This window comes from Coloeus monedula (genome assembly GCF_965178545.1).
Source record: "Coloeus monedula genome assembly, chromosome: 2".
In the NCBI taxonomy this organism is placed as follows: domain Eukaryota; kingdom Metazoa; phylum Chordata; class Aves; order Passeriformes; family Corvidae; genus Coloeus; species Coloeus monedula.
The window spans coordinates 102102823-102123376 of NC_138782.1; the positions used below are offsets into that span (position 1 = coordinate 102102823).

The 20554-nt window shown below is 34.8% G+C and overlaps 1 protein-coding gene across 3 annotated transcripts in view; it reads left to right on the forward strand.

Annotated features, from left to right (window-relative positions):
- Positions 1-20554, forward strand: part of TRAPPC12 (trafficking protein particle complex subunit 12) — a 48776-nt gene that overhangs the window by 4719 nt on the left and 23503 nt on the right. For all 3 annotated transcript variants that reach the window (XR_014227205.1, XM_082300164.1, XM_082300165.1), the window contains exons 3-6: positions 565-681; positions 5125-5238; positions 6068-6206; positions 17341-17453. Coding sequence is in view for 2 of the 3 variants with exons in the window: in XM_082300164.1 (XP_082156290.1) it covers positions 565-681; positions 5125-5238; positions 6068-6206; positions 17341-17453 (483 nt within the window). In the remaining variant the exon portion in view is untranslated. The remainder of the gene's footprint in view (positions 1-564; positions 682-5124; positions 5239-6067; positions 6207-17340; positions 17454-20554) is intronic.

The following is a 20554-nucleotide window of genomic DNA, read 5'->3' on the forward strand; positions in this document are numbered from 1 at the left end:
GGCAAAAAGCTATTGAGGTCAGATAACACAGTTTCTCTGACTGATGCCTGCAGCTAGTTCTTTTGAAATTTAAAACACTTGTTGAAGGGTTGCTGTTTACTTTGGTTTATGATCTCTCAAAGTTTATTTTCTGGATATTTAAGGCTAGCTTATCATGTGCATGTTTATCTTAGATCAGTAGATTGCACCTTTCAATGTTAACATACATTACAAAAACCTGTAAAACTTTCTGGTTTTTATAAGATCTTTGAGGAGTATTTTATAAGATCTGTGAACGATAGCAGTATAAGAAGCAAATTAACCTGAATGTGTCAGTGCTAACCGAAACCTATACATGGAGAAAAAGTATAGTAAATTATGTGGAGTAAATGTAGAAGTTTTCATTCCAGTGCTGTATATTCATGTGCAGTTATGTTTATTTCACACCTAACATACTGGAGAATATGTATTTCTTTAGAGGAAAGAACTCTTTTGCTCAGTTTTAATTCTGCATTTTTTTTTTCCGAAATAATGTTTTAAATAGTCTTGTTATCTGTTTTCTTTTTCTGTTCCATGAACACCAAGGGAGATGCGGTAAAAGACTTAATGCTTCGCTTCTTGGGGGAGCAGGCTGCAGTGAAGAGACAAGTTTTAAATGCCAACTCTGTAGAGCAGTCATTTGTAGGCTTGAAACAGCTAATTGTAAGTAACAATCATCATATATATTTAATATTGTGTTTCTCTCAAGATAATTGGGAGCTACTGACTGAGGAGAAACTGGAAAAAAAATCTGTATATTAGTCTATTCATGATATACTATCATTCAATAGTACTAGCCAAACTACAGTAGTTTTTAATGGAAATGACACTGGGGTTTAATTAATTGCCTTTAAATCACATCGCAAACCTTTCTTTATATGCAAAAGTTACAAAAAATTATTTTAAGTGACTGAGTTTTTATGTAATGCAGATGGTTGCAAAACAGATTTTAATAATGTTTCTGTTTATCTGTGTATATATTTATGTTTTCATCTGAATGTTTTACAAAAAGACATAAAAGTTGTAAATGTCAAACCAGACTGATACGATAATTTCAGCTGCTTAATTTTTTACTTCAGTGCAGAAAACCAAAGCAAATTACTTCCAAAGGAAAGCTTAACTTAATCCTTTCATTATTGTAAAGATTTCTGTCCTGGAAATAGTTGCATCTAACAGCATTGTAAACATTGCCTTGTTCCTTTAACCATTGTGTTCCTGTATAAAACTCATTACTTTTGCATGACTGAGCCTTATTTTATCTGATGACATAACAAGGTATTTTGCACTTACTTTATTTTTGAAAAAATGGATGAAAAATTGCTGAGGAAAAGTAGTGAGGATTTATCAGGACAGGCTGTTTTTAGTATTTAACATCTTTTAATTTAATCATGTGACTTTACATGTGAAGCTCCAAAAGAGACAACTTTTTTGTCATGTTAGGAATACTGTAGGAGGTCTTTGCAAGCACTATTTAAGGAGTTCAGAGGTAATTTCAAAACCTAAACATGAAAAAACAGATTGTGATCTCCATCCTAGACATGTGTTTTCTGTTTATCTCAAAGTTTTGCTTGACTTGAGAGAGGGAAATAATCTTATGAAATAGTCTTGTACCCACCAGTGTCTTAAGTAGGAAAAACTTTTTTTTCACGCTTACTTTCCATCTTCCAGAAGAGAATTTTTGATGTATGGGAAATGCTTTTCTATTTAGCCCGCTAGCAGTGTCTATGCAAGATGTTCTTTTATGTGGCAGACCATCTTGTACCTTAATTACAATGCTGCTGCTGATACTGTTTTTGCTTTGGGCATGCTCTTAAGCTTCAGAAGAGTAATGCTAAAGCTTTTAGGCCCAAGGCAGTAAAGCAAGGAGGCAATCTGTAGGTGTAGGATTTTTTGTTACTTACACCACTTGTGGTTACTTGAAAATTGTACTTGAAAAAAGACTGCCGTATCTTGCCACTGTAAATATGTAATGTTTGCTCTAAATATGGAATAATTTCTGCAGGCTGCTAGACCAGGAAAGGGTTACTAACTACATTTTCTTAACTGATGTGTAAGTGCCCTGCCAATGTAATTTACAGGGGAGAAGCATGTCATAGCTAGTGGAGGAGGACATTTTAATCACTTTAATGGTGTTACATGTAGAGTTAATGACTCCCTTTGAGTCTATTTTAAAAAAGTCATGTACTGTTATTTTTGCACATGATTAGTGTTGTGCTTTTGCATGTATTTTCGGATATAACAAACATGGATACAGTGGTATGACATACATATTCACTGTAATAAGTTATGAATTATTCTTAAAAATAGGGGATGGGATTGTTCTTTTGTTTCTAAATCAGTGAGCAATTTCCTACATTTTTGTAGTTGAGTTGAGAGATGGTGGGAGACACAAGTAGCGCAAATTGTAGATGTGTGCTTTTGGGAAGACGTTGCATTTCTTCACTAAGAAGCATCTATTTGTTGGATAAAATTTCAGTGGTTTTCCTGAGACACTGAATAATGTTATAAATTGTGTATCAGAGGAATTCCCTTTTCATCATTGAACACATTTTCTGTAGATTTCCAGTCCATGTGCCTCTCTTTGCTTGACAGAAGAATTACATTTGAAATCTGTTTTGCTATGCAGTTTTGCTGTCTGTATGTAAACCTCCCCAAGGACTTCTGGGGTTTTTTGAAGAACAGAGCAGTTCTGCAAGGAATAATGCATTGTGTGTTGGGTGGCTGATCTGCTTGGCTAGCTTTGATGTGTGTACAGTCATCAGTACTGAGATGTTTTGGGGTTTTAATTTTTGGTTATGTATATGGATTAAAAAAATCCTTTCACAAGATAAACATCTAGTCTAATAGTGTTCAAAAAGTACAGAAATCATCCAAGCTGCTGGCTTTCGTTAAAACAACAACAGCTCCATGCTTTTGGGGGGAATGGAAAGATAATTAATGTTGTGTGGAGAGAAGTTCTCTTCTGCAGGCTGCTGCTGTGTTAGTGAACTATTTAGTAATAATATTTGGTTGACTTAGAGAAATTAGTGTTTTCACACAATTACATCTAGACAACCATGTCCTGATCATCACAGAATAATTATTTTTGTCTTTGAGAACGTTCTTCAGTATTTTTTATGCTATATCTGAAGCTGTAGTGTCCGTATTTGCCTTGGGTCTCTACTTAAAACTTACAAACAAAATTCAGGTACAGGGGACCCAGATTTTTAGAACTGTGGGATTGTAGACCATAGGAGGCACGAAAGTGACCTGCAAGGTTTTGAGGGATGTTTAAAATGGATAAAGATTTCTGGTGGACTGGCAACTCTTAAGTCTGGTACAATAATGTGTGCAGTTAATTTGAAATGAAGCTGTACTGCCAGCAGCCTTTTATTAAGCTTCCACATAGAATTATGCTCCATGACCAGGAGGCAGCTCCAATTTTGAAATCATTGCAAATATTGTGTTTCATTTTCCAACAAGGACTGTTTTCACAATGACTGTCAGACTTGCTTTTCTTGTCTGTCTTGCTCTATAAAGTACTTTTTGTCCATGCCTGAAATAGAATTTAAAAGATTGTAACAACTAAATTGGTCATAAATGATCCGTTATTATTTTTGGATCCTAACTCTCATTTGGGATGAAAAGTTTAGCAGTTTTAGAGTCTGTGTTTGCTCCTGTTCTAAGGATAATAAGAATTTAGTTTGTCTCTTGAGAAGTTGAATGAATTTCAGGTAATCCATGTCAGTATCTTTCTGCTTCTCTAAGTTGATACAGATAAATGTTGAAGGATGTTATAAATGCATTATCAATTCGTGCTCTTCCAAAAGAGCATAGATGGCTCAGAGTCTGCCGTGCTGTTTCATGGTCTTGCTGTCAGCCAACTTCTGCATTTCCAGTGGAACTCAACTTCATCTGGCATTTGACAATGCAGAGGAGAGGTGGTTAGTGCATGGTGGTCTCTATAGTGACCTGTTTGCAGCCTGTGTAGCTGCAAAGTGGGGGTCAGAAAGCATGGAAAGTCTTCAGTTGTTATTACTGATTTTTGACTGTTTGCTGTATCAACATGTTTTCTAAAATATTGGAGAGAATTTAATAAAATACCAATTCAAGGTTAGTGTCTGAACTTTGCAAGCACCAGTATAAATGTATTTTATTCCTTTACATTTCATCAGACAACATGACTCTTTTCTATTACATTTATATTTTTTATGTATTAAGAAACTATTTGGAAAAAATACTACTTTCAGGAATAAGATGTATTTTCTTTAGAATGACCTGCTGGATACATGTCCCTTGAAAACCTCTGTATAATAGAAAAGTATGATAGCTTAAAACCTGTAAAGCATTAATCTGTGTTTTAAGTTTTTGGTATGTTGCATCAGGCTATACAAGGCAGAAACATTTTTAGGATATTTCTGTTGAAAAACTGATTAACAGTGTGACAGTACAGTTTGATTTGTCTAACTAGGAATGTTTTTGTTTTATGAATAAAAAAATAAATTTAAGAGTATTTTGAAATTAGTCATGCAGTGGAAATTCAGATGTTTACATTTTATAGGTGAAACAGTTGTTACTGTTATGAATTTATCATTTATGCATTGTATTCTTCCTTGTTCTTTGTTTTTGATTAATAAGAATTTTGTATCTGGACAATGTTAGAAAAGTTTATTTTTGTTGAGAGAACTGTACTAGGGGTTATAATCTGACATACTGAAGTCAGTGAGATAAGAATGGGAATTGAATATTTCATGACTGTAGAGTAATTTGGATATTATTGATAATACGTGGCTGGCAAATTTTTTCTCCTTTTTTAGGAGAAAACAAAGTTGTGAATATTACAGTATATTCATTTATATAAATAAACATGATACAACTTTAAGTTTAGAATTCCTTATGATTTTGTGTATTCTTTTGTTTTAGTGATCTGGTAATATTAGTGCTTGATTTCCCTTTTTGCCTAATTAGATGTGCAGATTTGATAAATGACATTCTGCTTCTTACCGGCTGGCTCTCCTGACCTTGTTATTATTACTGATGGGCACATGTCGCTGCTGCAGGCAACATAAGCAGTTGTGCACTTTAGGGACTTTATGATTTTGCTACTTACTCTTTTCTTCTTCCCAGAGCAGTAAAAACTGGAGGGCAGCAGTTGATTTGTGTGGGCGGCTTCTAACTGCACATGGTCAAGGCTATAAAAAAAGTGGGCTGCCTGCTAGCCATACAACAGATTCTTTACAGGTATGTTTAAAGGTATGCCCTTGTCACTTTCTTCCAACAATATTCATATTGGCTTTTTTTTTGACATGATCAAACTCCTTTTCCTAATTGTAACATAGAAACTGAGGTTATTTAAGTATTTTAGCAGGTCACTTTTTCTGTTTTCTTATGTAAAATAGGCCTTCATTTAAAACAAACTTAGTTTTATTAAGTAAAATCCAATCTTGATTCTATTTTTTTAAAGGTTTTTACACTAGTAAAATGGAATATGCTTTTCTGTTTTGAAAGACTCACTCTGCTAAAGTTCATGTAACTATCTAGATTGTGAATGTTGTAGTAAGATTCCAAATGTTAGAAATGTATTACATGTTGCTTAGAAAATAAGAATCCAAATTAATAAAATATTGCAAGTGATTCAGATGTGACCAGATGAGAAATCATGTTTTTGACCCTAGTGATTATAAAGCTCATGGAGTTTCACCAAAAGATTTTAAGAATACCATAAGGTTGGAAACACAGTTAAAATACCAAATTGATAATTTGTACATGCTAACTCATTTTGAAGAGAGATGTTCCAATTTTGAAGCAGGCTAGTTTTTAAGCTTCATCTTCAAAATCTTAGTACCTTTACAAACAATTAAACATCAGTCCTCTGTGTTTTGTATTAATGATTTGATGAAAAGTACTTTGTAAAAGAGCAGGTTAATATAAATCCTGATTCTTTTCAGTAACTTGGAAACTCTTTACTCAGCTTTCATCAGGAAAAGTTGAAATTGTATTGGATATGGCTTTTGATTCAAGCTAATAACAGACTTTGTCTTTCCCTTTTCTTATGTATATTAATTTTTAGCTGTGGTTTGTGAGACTAGCACTGCTGGTAAAACTGAATCTGTTCCAAAATGCAGAAATGGAATTTGAACCATTTGGAAATTTAGACCAGCCTGATCTTTATTATGAATATTACCCTAACGTATACCCTGGACGTAAAGGTAAAACACTTGATTTATAAAATGTGGGGTTTTTTTGCCATTTTTACCAGTCATTTTAAAATATTGGTTGGATTCAGGGGGTTTTTTAGCCTAAAGCATTGGAGAGCTTTGGCTTATGTTGGTTTCGGTTTGTTTTTTTCCCCAGAAAAACATGATTGATTAGTACATTAAAGTATTGCTTGCATTATGGAGGTAGCGATAAGAAGTAACAACTGGTAGAGCAATACAGGTAGGCAGTGTATTTTGTGAGGCTGCTGCAGAGGAATGTTTTTAACAAGTAAATATAATCGTTTAGTCCTATGATATTGAAATTAAGAACTACCGAACTTGAATAGTTCATTTTACCCAAAAGCAGGCTTGACAGATGATGAGAGAGTTTGTGGAAACAGACTCTATAAGCTTTTCCTCTTCAGTTCATCTGGGGACTATCACTATGCTATTTTTAACACTCACATTCCCATAGGCTACTGCAGGTGTTATTTCCTGGTTTCTAGATTAAAAGGAAAAAAACCACTAAATTTAGAACTAAGCTAATAATTCTTCTTCATTGAAACATGATTAAATGTAATATTTTCTTGATAACTGAATGTAAGTAGAAATCAGAGGTTTACTATGTATCTCATTATTGAAGAGAATAAAAACAACGCCAGCTTCATTTCTTTATAAGCAGTTTGTCTCAAGTTACAAACACACTACTTCCCTCTGCTCCAGATAGCCCATAGGTTAACCACATAGTTCCACTTCTCAGAGTATTCTAGTCCTACAGAAGTCTGGGTTTGAAAAACTGCTATTTTTAAGAATAATTTTGCTCTTGTTCAGGCTATTTTGAAATTTTATTTTTTTCTAAATCTGTTATATAGAAAAGAATAACTCTCTGATGCAAGTACACTGTTGAGTGTTCTTAATGTTCTTTGGCTTTCATGTTTGAACCACAGTGTGTAATAAAACATTTGTAAGAAGCAGTTCTTATAGGCAGTGCAACTCTGAAAAATTACAGTCCATTTTACATGAGGTGCTGGTAGTCCTGATGGGGTAACGTAGAAGGATAGAAGATTTTGAGGTTACTGAGGAAGGGAAGTTGGTGTCAGAAAGTTCATGATTTTTTGCAGATTATTTTGCTTAGTGATGCAAAAGATCAGTTGCAGCCCAGCAAGGCCAATGCAGACTGCCTAGAAAACTCCCTCTGACATTACTCGTTGTCCTTCAGGCAATCACAGGCAATCCCCTGGGAAGGAACTGTGTCAGTTTGAAGAGTGAAAGAGGTCCTGGTCATCAGGCTGGACAGCTTTTTGGATCTGGTGTTCTTAGGGCAGCTGTGCACATGATGCTACAGCAATAGTAGTCTTCCACAGGCCATACGTATGTCTCCACATCTTTTATTATTTAAATTAGCTGCTTAACAATGCACATATACTCAATTTCCTTATCCATAATCCAGCACAGCATAGTTTATTGGTAGACAAAAAAGAACTGCCTGTGTTCTCCTACATCCCTGCAAATGGCATTTCTCTCTATGTAAGGAATGTCTGATAGCTGTTCCCACATCATAATCACCTTGTATGTATATGAGATATCTACAACTAGCAGGTCAGCTCCATCCAACCTTGATCCTATTTTCCTTACATATGATCAGATTATGCTCCCAGTTGCTAAATTCAACTGTTAAAAATGGACTGAGGCATATAATTATTAAATAGACTGTGTTCCTTAAGATCGCCTTTTTTTACCATCAATATCCGCATAATTTGTATGAAATAGCAGCAAGTTGTTGAGTGATTGCTCCAGGACCCAAAGCTCAGTCACAGGACAAGTGCACCTGGCCAGACTATCCAGAACTGCTGCTCCCTGGATCACCTGTGGCAAGAGGACTCAAGTGCCTCAAATACTGACCTGTAAGGATTTTTCTTAGACAAAACAGCTTATTTTTAATATTGAAAAATACAGATAAATCATTCCTATGTTTTGGTTGAAATATATTAGTATCAATACACAATCCACTACTATTTGGCAACTTTATGTATCATTTTGTGGTGTAACAAGCATAAAAGAAAGGGTTTTATTTCAACATTTTAATTTTGATTCATGTTATATAAATGGAGTAAGCACTTAAAAGTCAATTTAAGAAATGAGAGTATAGATACAAATAATGTATCCATTAATTGTATTACAGATAATATTTTGCATAATTTCTTTGTATTCAAAATATTCATAATAAAAAATGTAATACATTAGGAAGTTTTCTGGGTTTTATGCTTGAAGTAGGAAAAGTTCAAAACTTCTTACAGGAGTGAGAATAGTCCCTCATCCATTAATCTCTGAGAAATATTATCTCAAAGAATTTAGGTTGCAAGTAAGTGTATGAAAAGTGAAAGATGCTCTTCCACTAATTTAACTTAACATGGCAAACATGGTCCTCTTAATTTCCCTCTGAAACTCGCCTAGAGGTGTTTCCCTTTTGGTAGCACTGCTAATCTCAATTTCATCCTCATATTTTTGTATGGCATTTGCAGCCATGCTATGCACTGATCTCATTAGTGTTGTCTTTATCATGGCTATAAGATGTTGTCCTTCTGGAATCTTCCTTTCCTGGTTTCTGTGGGTTCTTTGTTTAGTCATCTGCATTGCCTGTAGGAGTGCAGCCTCACAGGGCGTTGATTCTCCTGGGATCCTTGTGTTGGCCAGTGGAGTTGGTTAAGGCACTCTTGGGTCATTCCTGATTGATAAGGAGCAGAGAACAAACTGTTCTCATTTTCTAGTAAAATCTTAAGATTCCTCAGTTATAAATTCACTTCTTTTAAATTCATCTGCATAAAGAAGCTAAAAAGTCCTATTTCTACATATATTTTTTTTTTCTTTCATAATAGGTAGGTCCTTAGGTCAGGAACTCTGTTTCAGACTGCTTCCTGCTCATCTTTATTTTACTGTGTGGGATATATAAGGCTGAATTTTTGTCATCGTTCTCATGACAGATGGATTTCAGGATTTTTTTAAGGGTTTTAACTTTATACTTACACAGCCTGACCCACTTCTATTCATACCATTTGTGTCTGTGTTCCTTGTGATATGTAATAAACTCTCATTTGATAGCTTGTCTAACCTAAGACAGCCTTTCCACTGGTAATGCCTATGTGTTTCTGGACCTGTGAGGGCCGGCAGTTAAAATGGAACATTAAAATGCTATTTCATTCTTTTATGAGGTAATTTGGTCTTGTTTCTGGTTAATAGAGCAGTAAGTTACAGAAAAGTTAATGCTACCAAAATCAGTCTTCTAAAGCTACAAAACTTGTGAATAATTTATTTTGTATTAGAAAGGGGGAAAAAATAAGCTGTGCATAAGTAAAAGTTTGACTTTGTTCCCCTGACCAGAAGCTTATGTAACATGGGGTGGGGTTTTTTTTCCCTTTTCCTTTTATCATTCTCCTTCTGATGCAGCATCATCTGTATTCCTCTAAATGAAACCAGTCTTCTGTTCTCTGGTGGGAAGGGCCTAAATAAGGAACATGGCATTAAATATCTAGTTGTATGTGTTCTAGAAACTTATTTCATACTGTTCACCTTCCCTTGAGCTCTAGTTTTAATACCAACACAAGGTTTTTAGAAGTGTGGCAGTGTTGTGACTAGGGATATACTAGTGTGTTCTGCGATAGGATGGCTCTTCTGGATGGATAGTGATAGTTTAAAAAAATAATATAAATAATATATATATAAAATACATTTTTTTTTTCAAAATAGTGTGAGTCTATCACAACTGCTCTAGCATTTTTCACTAGTGGTACTTCTATGACATTGCCAATATTCACTCCAGTTAGAATTTTTGTCAGAAATATATGAAAAAATTAATAGAAAAAAATTGTGTGAGACTTCATTTTTAATGTGTCCTTAGTTACTCAGGCAGTGGTCTTAATTTGTTTCTTTTATTCAGTTTTGAAATTCCAGTCATTGTAAAGGAATCGTATCATAAATGGTCTGGAACTGTCACTCTAACTCATGGTGTTAACAAGTTTTCAGTGCTGATGTGTAAGGTGAACTGTAATAATTGTTACTACATTTTGTAAGCTTATAAAATAGCAAAATTTGTAATGAGAAACTAGTTTTGTACCTGTTTTCATAGGATCTCTGTATCAACACTTACCAGACTATTTCTCTAATACCCACAACAGGCATTTTAAAGGCGTCTGGACTGTGTGTAGTCCAGAGGAGTATGTACAGCTCCAAGGTCTGCCTGAAGCTTGGTCCTGAATATCGGCCTGTGCCATAAGTAAGGACAGACTTAAATTGGGGAAATTATCTCCTTTATGTGTTGCCTCTGTAGTGGTGTTTGGCCATTTTGAATTTACTGTCTCCCTTTCTTTTCCTCTTCTACTTGTCTATGCTGGTATGAGGCAGGCTGGCTGAAGCTTTTTTTTTTTTTCTCATTTATGGGGTCCGATGATGCTATAAATAAAACATCCTTTTTTTTTTACCCTCATCAGATTTTGATTAGTGGGATAACTGGCAGAATATGAAGTGGTGTGGGGAAAAAAAGATAAATAATAATAAAAATATTAATAATAAAAGATTGTGGTAGGTAGACAAAAGGAAGTAATCAATGTAAAAACAAAGATAAGAGAAGAAATGCACAGGCTAGAGAAATTATGTCATAGAGAGTGCTTGTCTTCATGGATGAATTTTGCGGGAAAGCAGAAAAAGAATACTCCATTGTTACACATGGTACTGGGTTTTTTTTCTCATGTGTTACCACAAATACTGCCTGAAGTTAACACTCCCATGTCAGACTGATTCAGTCTTGGCAGTTGCTCAGGAGGATTCTTCATTCAAGCTCATGTTGGCAGTAAAAAACATATTAAAACGTCTCATAGAACTGGTTTGCCCATTATTTTGTTTTCATTTTTGTGTGTGTCTCTACTGCCTCTTTAAATTCACTGTTCTGTTGTTTCAGAGCTACCTTCTACCTGTAAAATCAGGTAATAAAACTTGAATAAATACCACTCAGTTATTCACACTACTCAGACATGCAAATAGAAATTTTTCTGAAATGATACAGATATTTTAGTTAAGAAATGTATATATAATCTAAGGGGGTAGAGTACTGCTAAAATACTTAATTGTGCATTCTTTCCCAAGGCTACATAGTCTCACTGTAGACAGTACCAGCTTTACACAGAATTTCTTAATACTATGAGCAAGTAATTCATTTCTAAATTCTGCCTTAATACAGTTATCAGTAGGTAAGATTTAGGGTGATCTCTTTGCTGCAGGGCAATTGTTGTAGAGTTTTCTTGCATTCTTTCTCTTATATTTTCCTTTCTTCAGTGCAAGTAACTCCAAATTACTGAAAAAGTATTTTTGAAACCTTTTAAAACCAGATCTTGATTCAGAGTTTCTGTTCCTAGGTCATGTGCAGTTAAATTGTAAAGTATATGCAAGCATGTAATTTCAGATAAAATTTTCAAAACATTTTCTTTAAATGGTTCCAAACATTTAGGCTCCTATCTCATCTTCAGTCTCTCTAGATTGAGGGTAATAAACAAAAACTTGGAAACTAATCTGTTGAACTGGGATTTTTAAGTGTACTTTTAATTGCTAGTCAGCAAAGCTAGGATTTGAAGTTTACTACATTATCCCTCTGAAAAATCCTATAAATTTTACAAATACACTGTTGGTAGAAGTATGGCAAGGATATATATCTCTCTTTGAATATATATGTGTAAAGCAGAATATTTTTCAGAAACTGGATTTTGTGTATTTCTCTTTTACCCAGTGAAGGAAGGAATTGGTTTGGTTTGGGTTTTTTTACTGTTATAAGATCCTACTTTATCCTTTTAGTAATTGGTAATCTGCTCTTCTGTTGCTTTTTGGCATTTAAGATTTGTTGAACAAGCTGTAGAAGGCAGATCAGAAAGCATTTCCGGTTACTGGTTTGCAACAAGAAAATACAAAGATAAAATGGTTGGTCATTGGAATACTCTTCTCTGCTCCAAAAGGGCTGCAGATGAGGGCTGCAGTTCGAATTTGATTGACATGAGGTGATGTTTATGTTTTGACAGTTATGAAAATGTGCAGCTGTTCATAAAGAAATAGAAATTGAAATCTGTGGTCTTAGAAAATTCTACCTGATCTTACTCTTTATTCCATCTGTTCCCATGCTTTCAGAGTATCCATTTTCCTTTCAGCAGACCTTTTCTTACTTTTTAGTTTTGCCTTTTGTATGCTGATAATACATATATATATATATATACATACAAATGAAATTAATTCATGTGAAAGTAACAATCAAAAATCATTCTTTGAAAAAAAAATCTCCAGTGTATTTAAAAGTGATTGCTAAGAAAATTGTCCTAAAATTAAACCATTTTCCAGTATAAATTTTTTATATATTATTATGAAACCCCTAAAGAAGAGCAACAGAGGTCAACTGTAAAATACCAAGCTAGAATAAGACCTATTTAACTTAAAAATAAAATTTCAATATATAGCAGTAATTGTAGGGTATTGGCTTTTGTGGAAATTAAGCTTAGATGGCATAGTTTTGCTGTGTAAGAGGACATTACTGTAGAAATCAGAAGCATGAAGTAGAGAGCAAAATCATGTTCTTAACTAAAAGTAATTACAGGATATGCTATTTGTTTTAAATACTTCTTTGACATGTTGCCCTGTTAAATTCAGTACTGAGTTAAATATAATAGAGTACATGAGTTTGACTCCAAGTAGTTTTGCAAAAGACAGTCTGTGATAAATTCAGTGTTTATATAAAATTTTTTTATCCCTAGTGGGATACCACAGGAATATATATGTATGCATGCTTGTATAGAAACCTGTTACAAAGAAATACGTCTCTCCCTGCATGCTTTAAGTATGTGGCATCACAGTGAGTAGGGGAAACTTTTCAGACAAGATGATGTAATCCTTAGTCTAACAAGCACATGTATTATTTCTGTTACAGCTGAGTGTTAGTGCAGTCAATCTTACTTTCTTGTTTTGGTTTTTTTTTTTCCCCCCCAATGTGTGTTCATTGAGGGAAGTATAGGTTTTTTTCCCCGCTAATCTTCTTTTCATTAAATTTTGTACTCCAAATTCTACAACCTGCCTTCAGACCTTCCTAATGCTATTATTATTGATCTACCAGAGTCATCAGCAGACATCATTTACTTCTTCCCAATTATTTTCTTGCTAAACTAGACAATGTAAAATAAAAATTATGGTGTTTTCTGAAAATCTCTTCTGCCTTTTTTAAGTCTCACCTCTTGTCAGTTCTAACACATCTGTTAATCACAGAATTGCATTGGTGAACAGATTTCTTCGCATGCATTTTCTGTTACTGCCATGTATTTCTTTTTGAGAAGTGTATGTAAATTGTATTAGCACCTTATATTAGTAGCACTCATTGAAAACTTTACCAAATCTAAGTAATTTATGGCCTTTTTTTTAACCAGAAAGTCAGTTTATTAATGTAGGAACTGAATTAAATACATTATCCTTACTTCATGTAATTTAACTAGAGAGCAGTTTGCTTGTAGACAGGAACGTATCTGGGAAAATGCATTTAGCCAAAAATCTCAAGAGTTTATAATTTATAAGCAGCATATTTAAGGTCTATATTTGGATGAGTGGCTTGAATAAATGCTGCAGGTTTTTTATGAGCAGTTTGCTCATCTGATTTGACCTGAAATTACACAATACTGTTTACATGGACTGGTAAGAAAGCCTTACCAGTGGTAAAAGGGCATTTCTCTTCTCCTTTCCCCAATTGTCACATTTGTATGAGAGCATGTGTACAAGTTTTGTGCTTTCTTCCAAAAAAAAAAAAAAATCCTGCTATTCAGAAGGATTACAAGGAAACTGAGGAAAGGAGGGCAGAATGAGCTAGTGTTTCTGGTATTTTAAATAAAGTTAGCAGCTTGTTTAATAAGCAGTAAGTAACAGACATTCATTGGATGGATTTGCTGGATGTTTACAGTAAAATTTCTTCTATTTATGTAATGAGTTTCAAAAAGAAAGAGAAGAAACAGATGCTAGAGTTTTAGATCCTCCTGTGAGAAATTGTAATACAAATTCTGATTTGAAAATTCTTTACAGTAACTAGCTTTACACCCTGGGACAGCTTTCTTCTGGTTTTGTTTGAGAGATCTGTCACCACACTTGATGTACTACTGAGGATCTCACTGGAATGCTTTTTGGTCACAAGCTATGAAGGAAATATGAAGTGGTTGAGAAATAATACATCCATACAGTACATTTTGAAATAATATGGTTCTGAATGCCTGTTACAACTGAGGACTTAATTTTAATAGGAAATAAATCAGATTCTTATGGAATCTAAGTTGACCTAGAGTCATATTCATCATTCTAATGTCCTCTGACACCACTTCCAATGATGTAGATTGGTAGTGGGTTATTCTTTCCCCTCACGGGGATCGTAGTAGAGTAGTTTCATTCAGCAATACATAAGATCAGTTCTTTACAAAATAGAGAATTCCAAAAAACTGTTTTACAAAACCTTATATACATTTTAAAAAAATTGGTAATGTGAGCTGTTTCATCTGTGTTCCATTAAATACGTCTGTATGTTGACATGTTCTGGTACTGTTTTTTTGTATGAGTGTTTATTGAATTGACCTCTTGTTGCATCTTACAAGAGGATGTAAAGATACAGACTTGTTCAGAATTGGCAATACTGCAACACAGTCATTAATCAAAATGTTGCTGAAACTTTTTACTCTTTCCATTTTACAAAATTTCCCATTTTTTATCTTTGCCTCAGAAATCCCACTGAGTGCAGCAGAAGGTGCATCATCAGTAACTTAAGACTACTTTCTCCGAAAGAACATTACCAAACTAGCTGGTCCTAGACACTGATTTTTTTTGGCAGGATTACTATTGGATTGTGGAGTTAGAACTTGGTCGCCAGAGAGGTGGTAGAGATAGAACCAGCCAGAGTTCTGATTTGCTTCCATAGGTTTGCAGTGCAGTTTGCAGCATGTCTACAAAGCCATTTTTCTCTGGTGTTTTGGCACAGAATTTACTCTTAAATTATTTTCAACTTCCTTTTTGTTGTTGTTCACCACCTACACTGACCATGTATCTTCTGTCATGCTAGGCATTATTCGGAATACATACATAAAATATTTCACATCTTTTGTTACTGGTTTAATCAACTACTATGTGTCTCTTAATAGAATTTCAAGGGCAGTTTTATTTTCTTAATGGTTTTTTCCACATATGATGATGCATGAAACTCATGTGTGTGTCCATTACAGGAACACAGCAGTCAGGGAAGCCATGGGGAATAAATAGTTAGCATCAGCAAAAGAGAATTTATGTCAATGTAAGTGGCTTGCTGTGAAGGTCATAATTAGTGAGTCTTGTGATTAAAATTTTGTCAACCTTTAAAAAAATGTCTAGAGGCAGTGACTCATTTTGTATAGCACTTACTCTTTGACGTACAAGCCTGTCAAGAACAGGTGCAAAAATCTATTTAGAAAGCTCCTGAGTCCTGTTTTTGAGAAAAGATGCAGCAAGAGGTGACTTGAGAGGCAAATCCCCTTAGAATATGTGTACAGCCAATGAACATATTAAAATATTAGAAATGTAGAAATGGCACGGTATTTTGCAGGACCTATATCCCCATTATGCCAGCTCTGATTTGGTTTCAGTAGTGGTGTTTAGTTTCTGTTCAGTATTGGTGTCTATGTATCAGGATTATACAGTTACCTGAAAGCAAGATGTTGCACACACCAGGGTTTGGGTAAGCTCCTAAAACTGCATGTGAAGTCAGCCAGGATGCCCATAAACTTAGACAATGAGGTTTTTGGCAAATATAATAATAGTAATAACAACAACAGTAGTAGTGGTAGTAGTAAACTAGTATGAAAAGGAAGACATTTCTTTTTCTCCCGAAATATTGCTTAAAATTCCCTATCTTTTGACGTTTTGAATGAACCAGAAATTACACAAAAATATTCCAAAAGGTTTTGCATGCCCCAGCTGACACTATACCATGCCATAAATCAAGTCCCTCCGGATGGGAGAGAATTTGCTGAAAGTCCTTGCAAGGAGTTTGAGAGATAAACCAAGACTTTTCCTTTGGTTTCAATGCTTCCACATAGTTGTTTATTAAGTCTTATCAGAGGAACAGAGCCACTAGCGTGACCCAGGTACAGCGTAGAAGGAAGAAAAGTAGGAGTGAGAGCGTCTTCTGACTCTTTATCAAGATTTACACAGCTTTTAAAGATATTTTAACCAGTGGTTACTAAAAACGTACATTATTTTCACTTTCCTACCAATTATTCAGTAACACAACTGGGAACTGCAGAATTTTCTATCCAATCAATCCAAACTACTTTTACTGCAGAATATGGAGTAGTAGAAGAAGGAGAAGAAGGTTTAGAGAACAACAGCAGTCCTCCATTTTGATGTTTTTTACTCTTATCTATTTACTATAAAGAGAAGCCCAACACCTCTAAATTTTTCACCCTGTGACAATCTTACATAGTAGTCTATTACCTAATTCACACCACTGTATTTTCTAGTTCTTGTCTGACTGTTGGTAATTTTTTCCAAGGTTTGAAGCTAAAACAGTGTTGTTCAGGGGGGTAAAAACCCTTAAAAACAGGCAGAGAAATATTCTCGGCACTCTGGGTTCCCACACCAGTTATATCTCTTTCACAAGCATACTTCGAAGGCCAGTAATTTCATCTTATTTATTCTGCACTGGTTATAAAATATACATAATTCTTAAATGGTAGCAGTAATGTTGTAGCTGCAACTTGAGTAAACTCCATTTCTTTAAATCCTTCATTTTATTTAGTGTAAAAAAATCTTCAGTGAAACATTGTACTTCCCAGTACAACTTGTTTTTGAATATTTGAGTTAGGTGCACCTTCTTCTTACCTTCTTGACTATGGTTTAGTTGTGTTTGTCTGTTTAAAACATGTTAAACATGTCACATGATACAGCTGAGAAAAAGTTTCCTATTTTCTCATCTTTCACATTTTTCATCAGGAGAAGAAAAAGATATGAAGGCAAAATGGACTTTGTGATATAAACACTAGTGAGGCATACCTTTTTTAATGTAGGCAAATCACAAATGGATCATTATAGCAAATACACTTAACAAAATTAATTATGTTTCTAGGTTCCATGGTTCCTTTCTCCATGCGAATTTTGCATGCTGAACTTCCTCAGTACCTAGGAAATCCTCAGGAATCACTTGACAGACTGCATAGTATGAAGATAATCTGCGCCAAGGTAACAGCATCTCTAGACACTAACATTTCTTAATGTTTAAGAAATAAATTTTATTGTCCTTACAAAGAACATTAAGCTTCAATTATGACATTCTTTACTCCATCTTGATGCAAATAAGAAATTTCCTATTAAAGGTAATGAAGTGCCACTTCCATTTTAAGAGATACCCTTCTCTCCTCTGTGGTTGCTCTGGCTCAACTGAGTAGAACAGAGGACACATTACATGCTTTTGCCAGACAAGATGTGGAGCACAGTAAGCAGGTGTGTTTAAGGGTGAGTAGGAGAGATTTCTTCCCTCCACTCAACTGCATCCAGCTTGCTGAAAACAGCTGTTAATGACCTTGATCCTTCAGCAATAGTCCAAATAGCTGGTTTTAGGAACAACAGTCATTTAGGAATATAAATACAACCTGCTGAGTTTGGTTGGGGTTTTTGTTTTATCAAAAACTATAATATAAAATTATGGCTTAAATTATAACGTGGGATTTGTTGGTGCTGAAATCGGAGTCATGGTGTTGTGAGCACTTTTTCCACTAAAACCAGCAACCCTGACCATAAGCATTCATCCTTAAATGTTTTTTTTACAGAAATCTTTCCCAAATAGTCTAATGCACCAGTGACTGTGAATTTTACAGTGTGGTAAATTGTAGAAGAAATGCAACTGTATTGCTTTATCTATGACACTTGAAAGTTCAAAACTGTACGTAAGATAAATACATGTGATTACTTTTCATTTTCAGTATTCCTTGCAAGTTTCCTGTATTTACTCCTTAAAATAACTTGGATAAGGGAAGTGGAGGGCTTTGATAATTGCCAATTGTATATTTATAATGGCATTAGGTGTATGAAATCAACTTTCTTCTAACACAGTAATGTCTAGGAAAACCAAATGTTTACAGTAAAAAGCCCAGTTCTTTGTATTATGAGGGGAAAAAATGAATGGTTTAGGTAATAAGATGTGAAAGTGGCATTTTCTATAAAGTTGTTAAGAATTCATTTGGAAATGGTTGAGAGATGTATCGAATTTGGCCAAGAAGTGCTACTTCTTAGCACTTGATGACTGCTGTTCTAATAATATCACTGGCCAGCTGTTCTCTCCGGCCCTCTTCTTTATAAACAGTCCTCAATTTGAAGTAATTCTGTTCTTCTAGGAAATGCCATACATTTCTACTGCAGGATTTCATGGTGCTTCTACTGACATTTGCCTGCCCCAGTCTGCAGCAGATTGGCTGTTTCATATCTTAGATTTATGTAATCTGGTATTAAGTGCTGCACTGTCTGCCCTCAGTCATGAAGGTGCCACTAGGTTCCAAAACTGAACTGATTTCTACATTCCTTAATCTTGTAAAGAAGAGAGAAAACTGCATGAATGTGAACAAGGGAGTGACTGCTGAGCAGGGCATTCATCAGCCATCTGGCAGACTTGATTGAAATGGCCATATCTCACTTACAGTGTGATCAGCCACGATTCTCTGCCGGTTAAAGATTGTTGGTCAGTAGAGGAATGAAGTAAAAGGAAATTAACTCTGTCCCCCACACATACACTCCTTTATAAGACTGTCAGGTCATCTACAGCCTTGAGGTGGCTCTGCCTCTGCTGTTTACCTCAAGTGCATATCCTTAGAGCAAACCCGCTGTACCAAGGACACTTTTAAGCTATAATACAAGATTTTGTTTGAACATGAACTAGGCTAATTATTTGTTTAAATAAGGGAAACTGAATATGGTGGAGAAGATGAAATAGAAATAAAGGAGAGTCACAAATTATTATATACATGTTTCCCTGCCTACTAAGTTCTTGAAGAATAGGTCTCTTTACCTGTGTTCTCAGTCCATCAACTGCTAGTGACCTGGCTCACTGCAAATTCTGTGTTACTCCTTGTACCCTTGGAGAAAGCTGCTTTGAGGCTGGCTCTACATCTTCCACGAGCTCTTCTGAGGAGTCTCCTGTTCTCTGCACTTGGTTCAGAGATTGTCACCTCTTTGCCTTCCTGTGTCTGAGTTTGCAAGGCTTCCCCTGGGTTACTGTGTTCAACTGCAGCAAGAAAGACAACAATATCCCTTTTGTTCTGACAGATTCTATTAGAGCCAGGATATGGTAGTGAGGACAAGCTATTGTCTGTGCTGGTGGATGCTTCTTTTTAAAGGACAGTACACAGATAACTACAAATAAAACATCCTTCTTGGAAATATTTCTGATCAGTTATTCTAGATACCTCTTTGCAGATTACTTCATTTGTTTGCATTCAGTTAAATACCTTAATTTTTGGAGCAATTCAAAGACAACTGTAGAAACAAGAGTATGGAGAAGGACAGCATGTAAAGATAACTTTTTAAAAGACAGTTGTAAATTGTTGGTAATTTAACCATTTGAAGTCAGGGCTGGCCAATAAAAACATTGTTTACATATGTTTTGATTCTTGTATGCTGTTTGTTTAACGATCACATCTGGAATGTTTAAGAATATGGTACTAATACATATAAAAACACATGGCGTAACCAAGAAAATAACATAAAGGATGTACACTCATTAGTCTTAATATTTGTATGTGACACTTGGGAACCATTTGGGTTATAACAGAATTAATTGGGGAGCTTTCAACCAAAAGCTTCTAGTGTTTTACCTCCCTATTTTAAAAAGTGGAAAAATAATCTTTGGTCATCTGTATTTACAGAAGGGCATGCAAATCATCATTATGTAAATTAGATGATCTTGGAGTCATAAAAGCTAGAAGAAAGAAAAGACCTATTAGCTCACCTAGTCTGTCTCTCTGCAATGCAAGGTTGTTTTGTAGTTTTTAATGAGCCAGCCTAAGGTGCTGAGGCCACATCCCTTGGGAGGTTATTCCAGGCTAATGGTAATGCGTTCTGATCATAAGAAAATTTGTCTTTCTGTTTCATTTCTCTTCCCTCATGTAACAGTGGGTTTTTTTCCTATCCAATACTTGCTTTTAATCTGCTAAATTCTTTATTGCTTTTTGTTGTATATATTCTACAGACATTTGTCAACTTTAGATTAATCATTCCACTTAAAGATGGAACTGTATTAATTTAGGTTAGTTGGTATTTACAGCCTCCATCTACTTAGATATTTCTGGTAC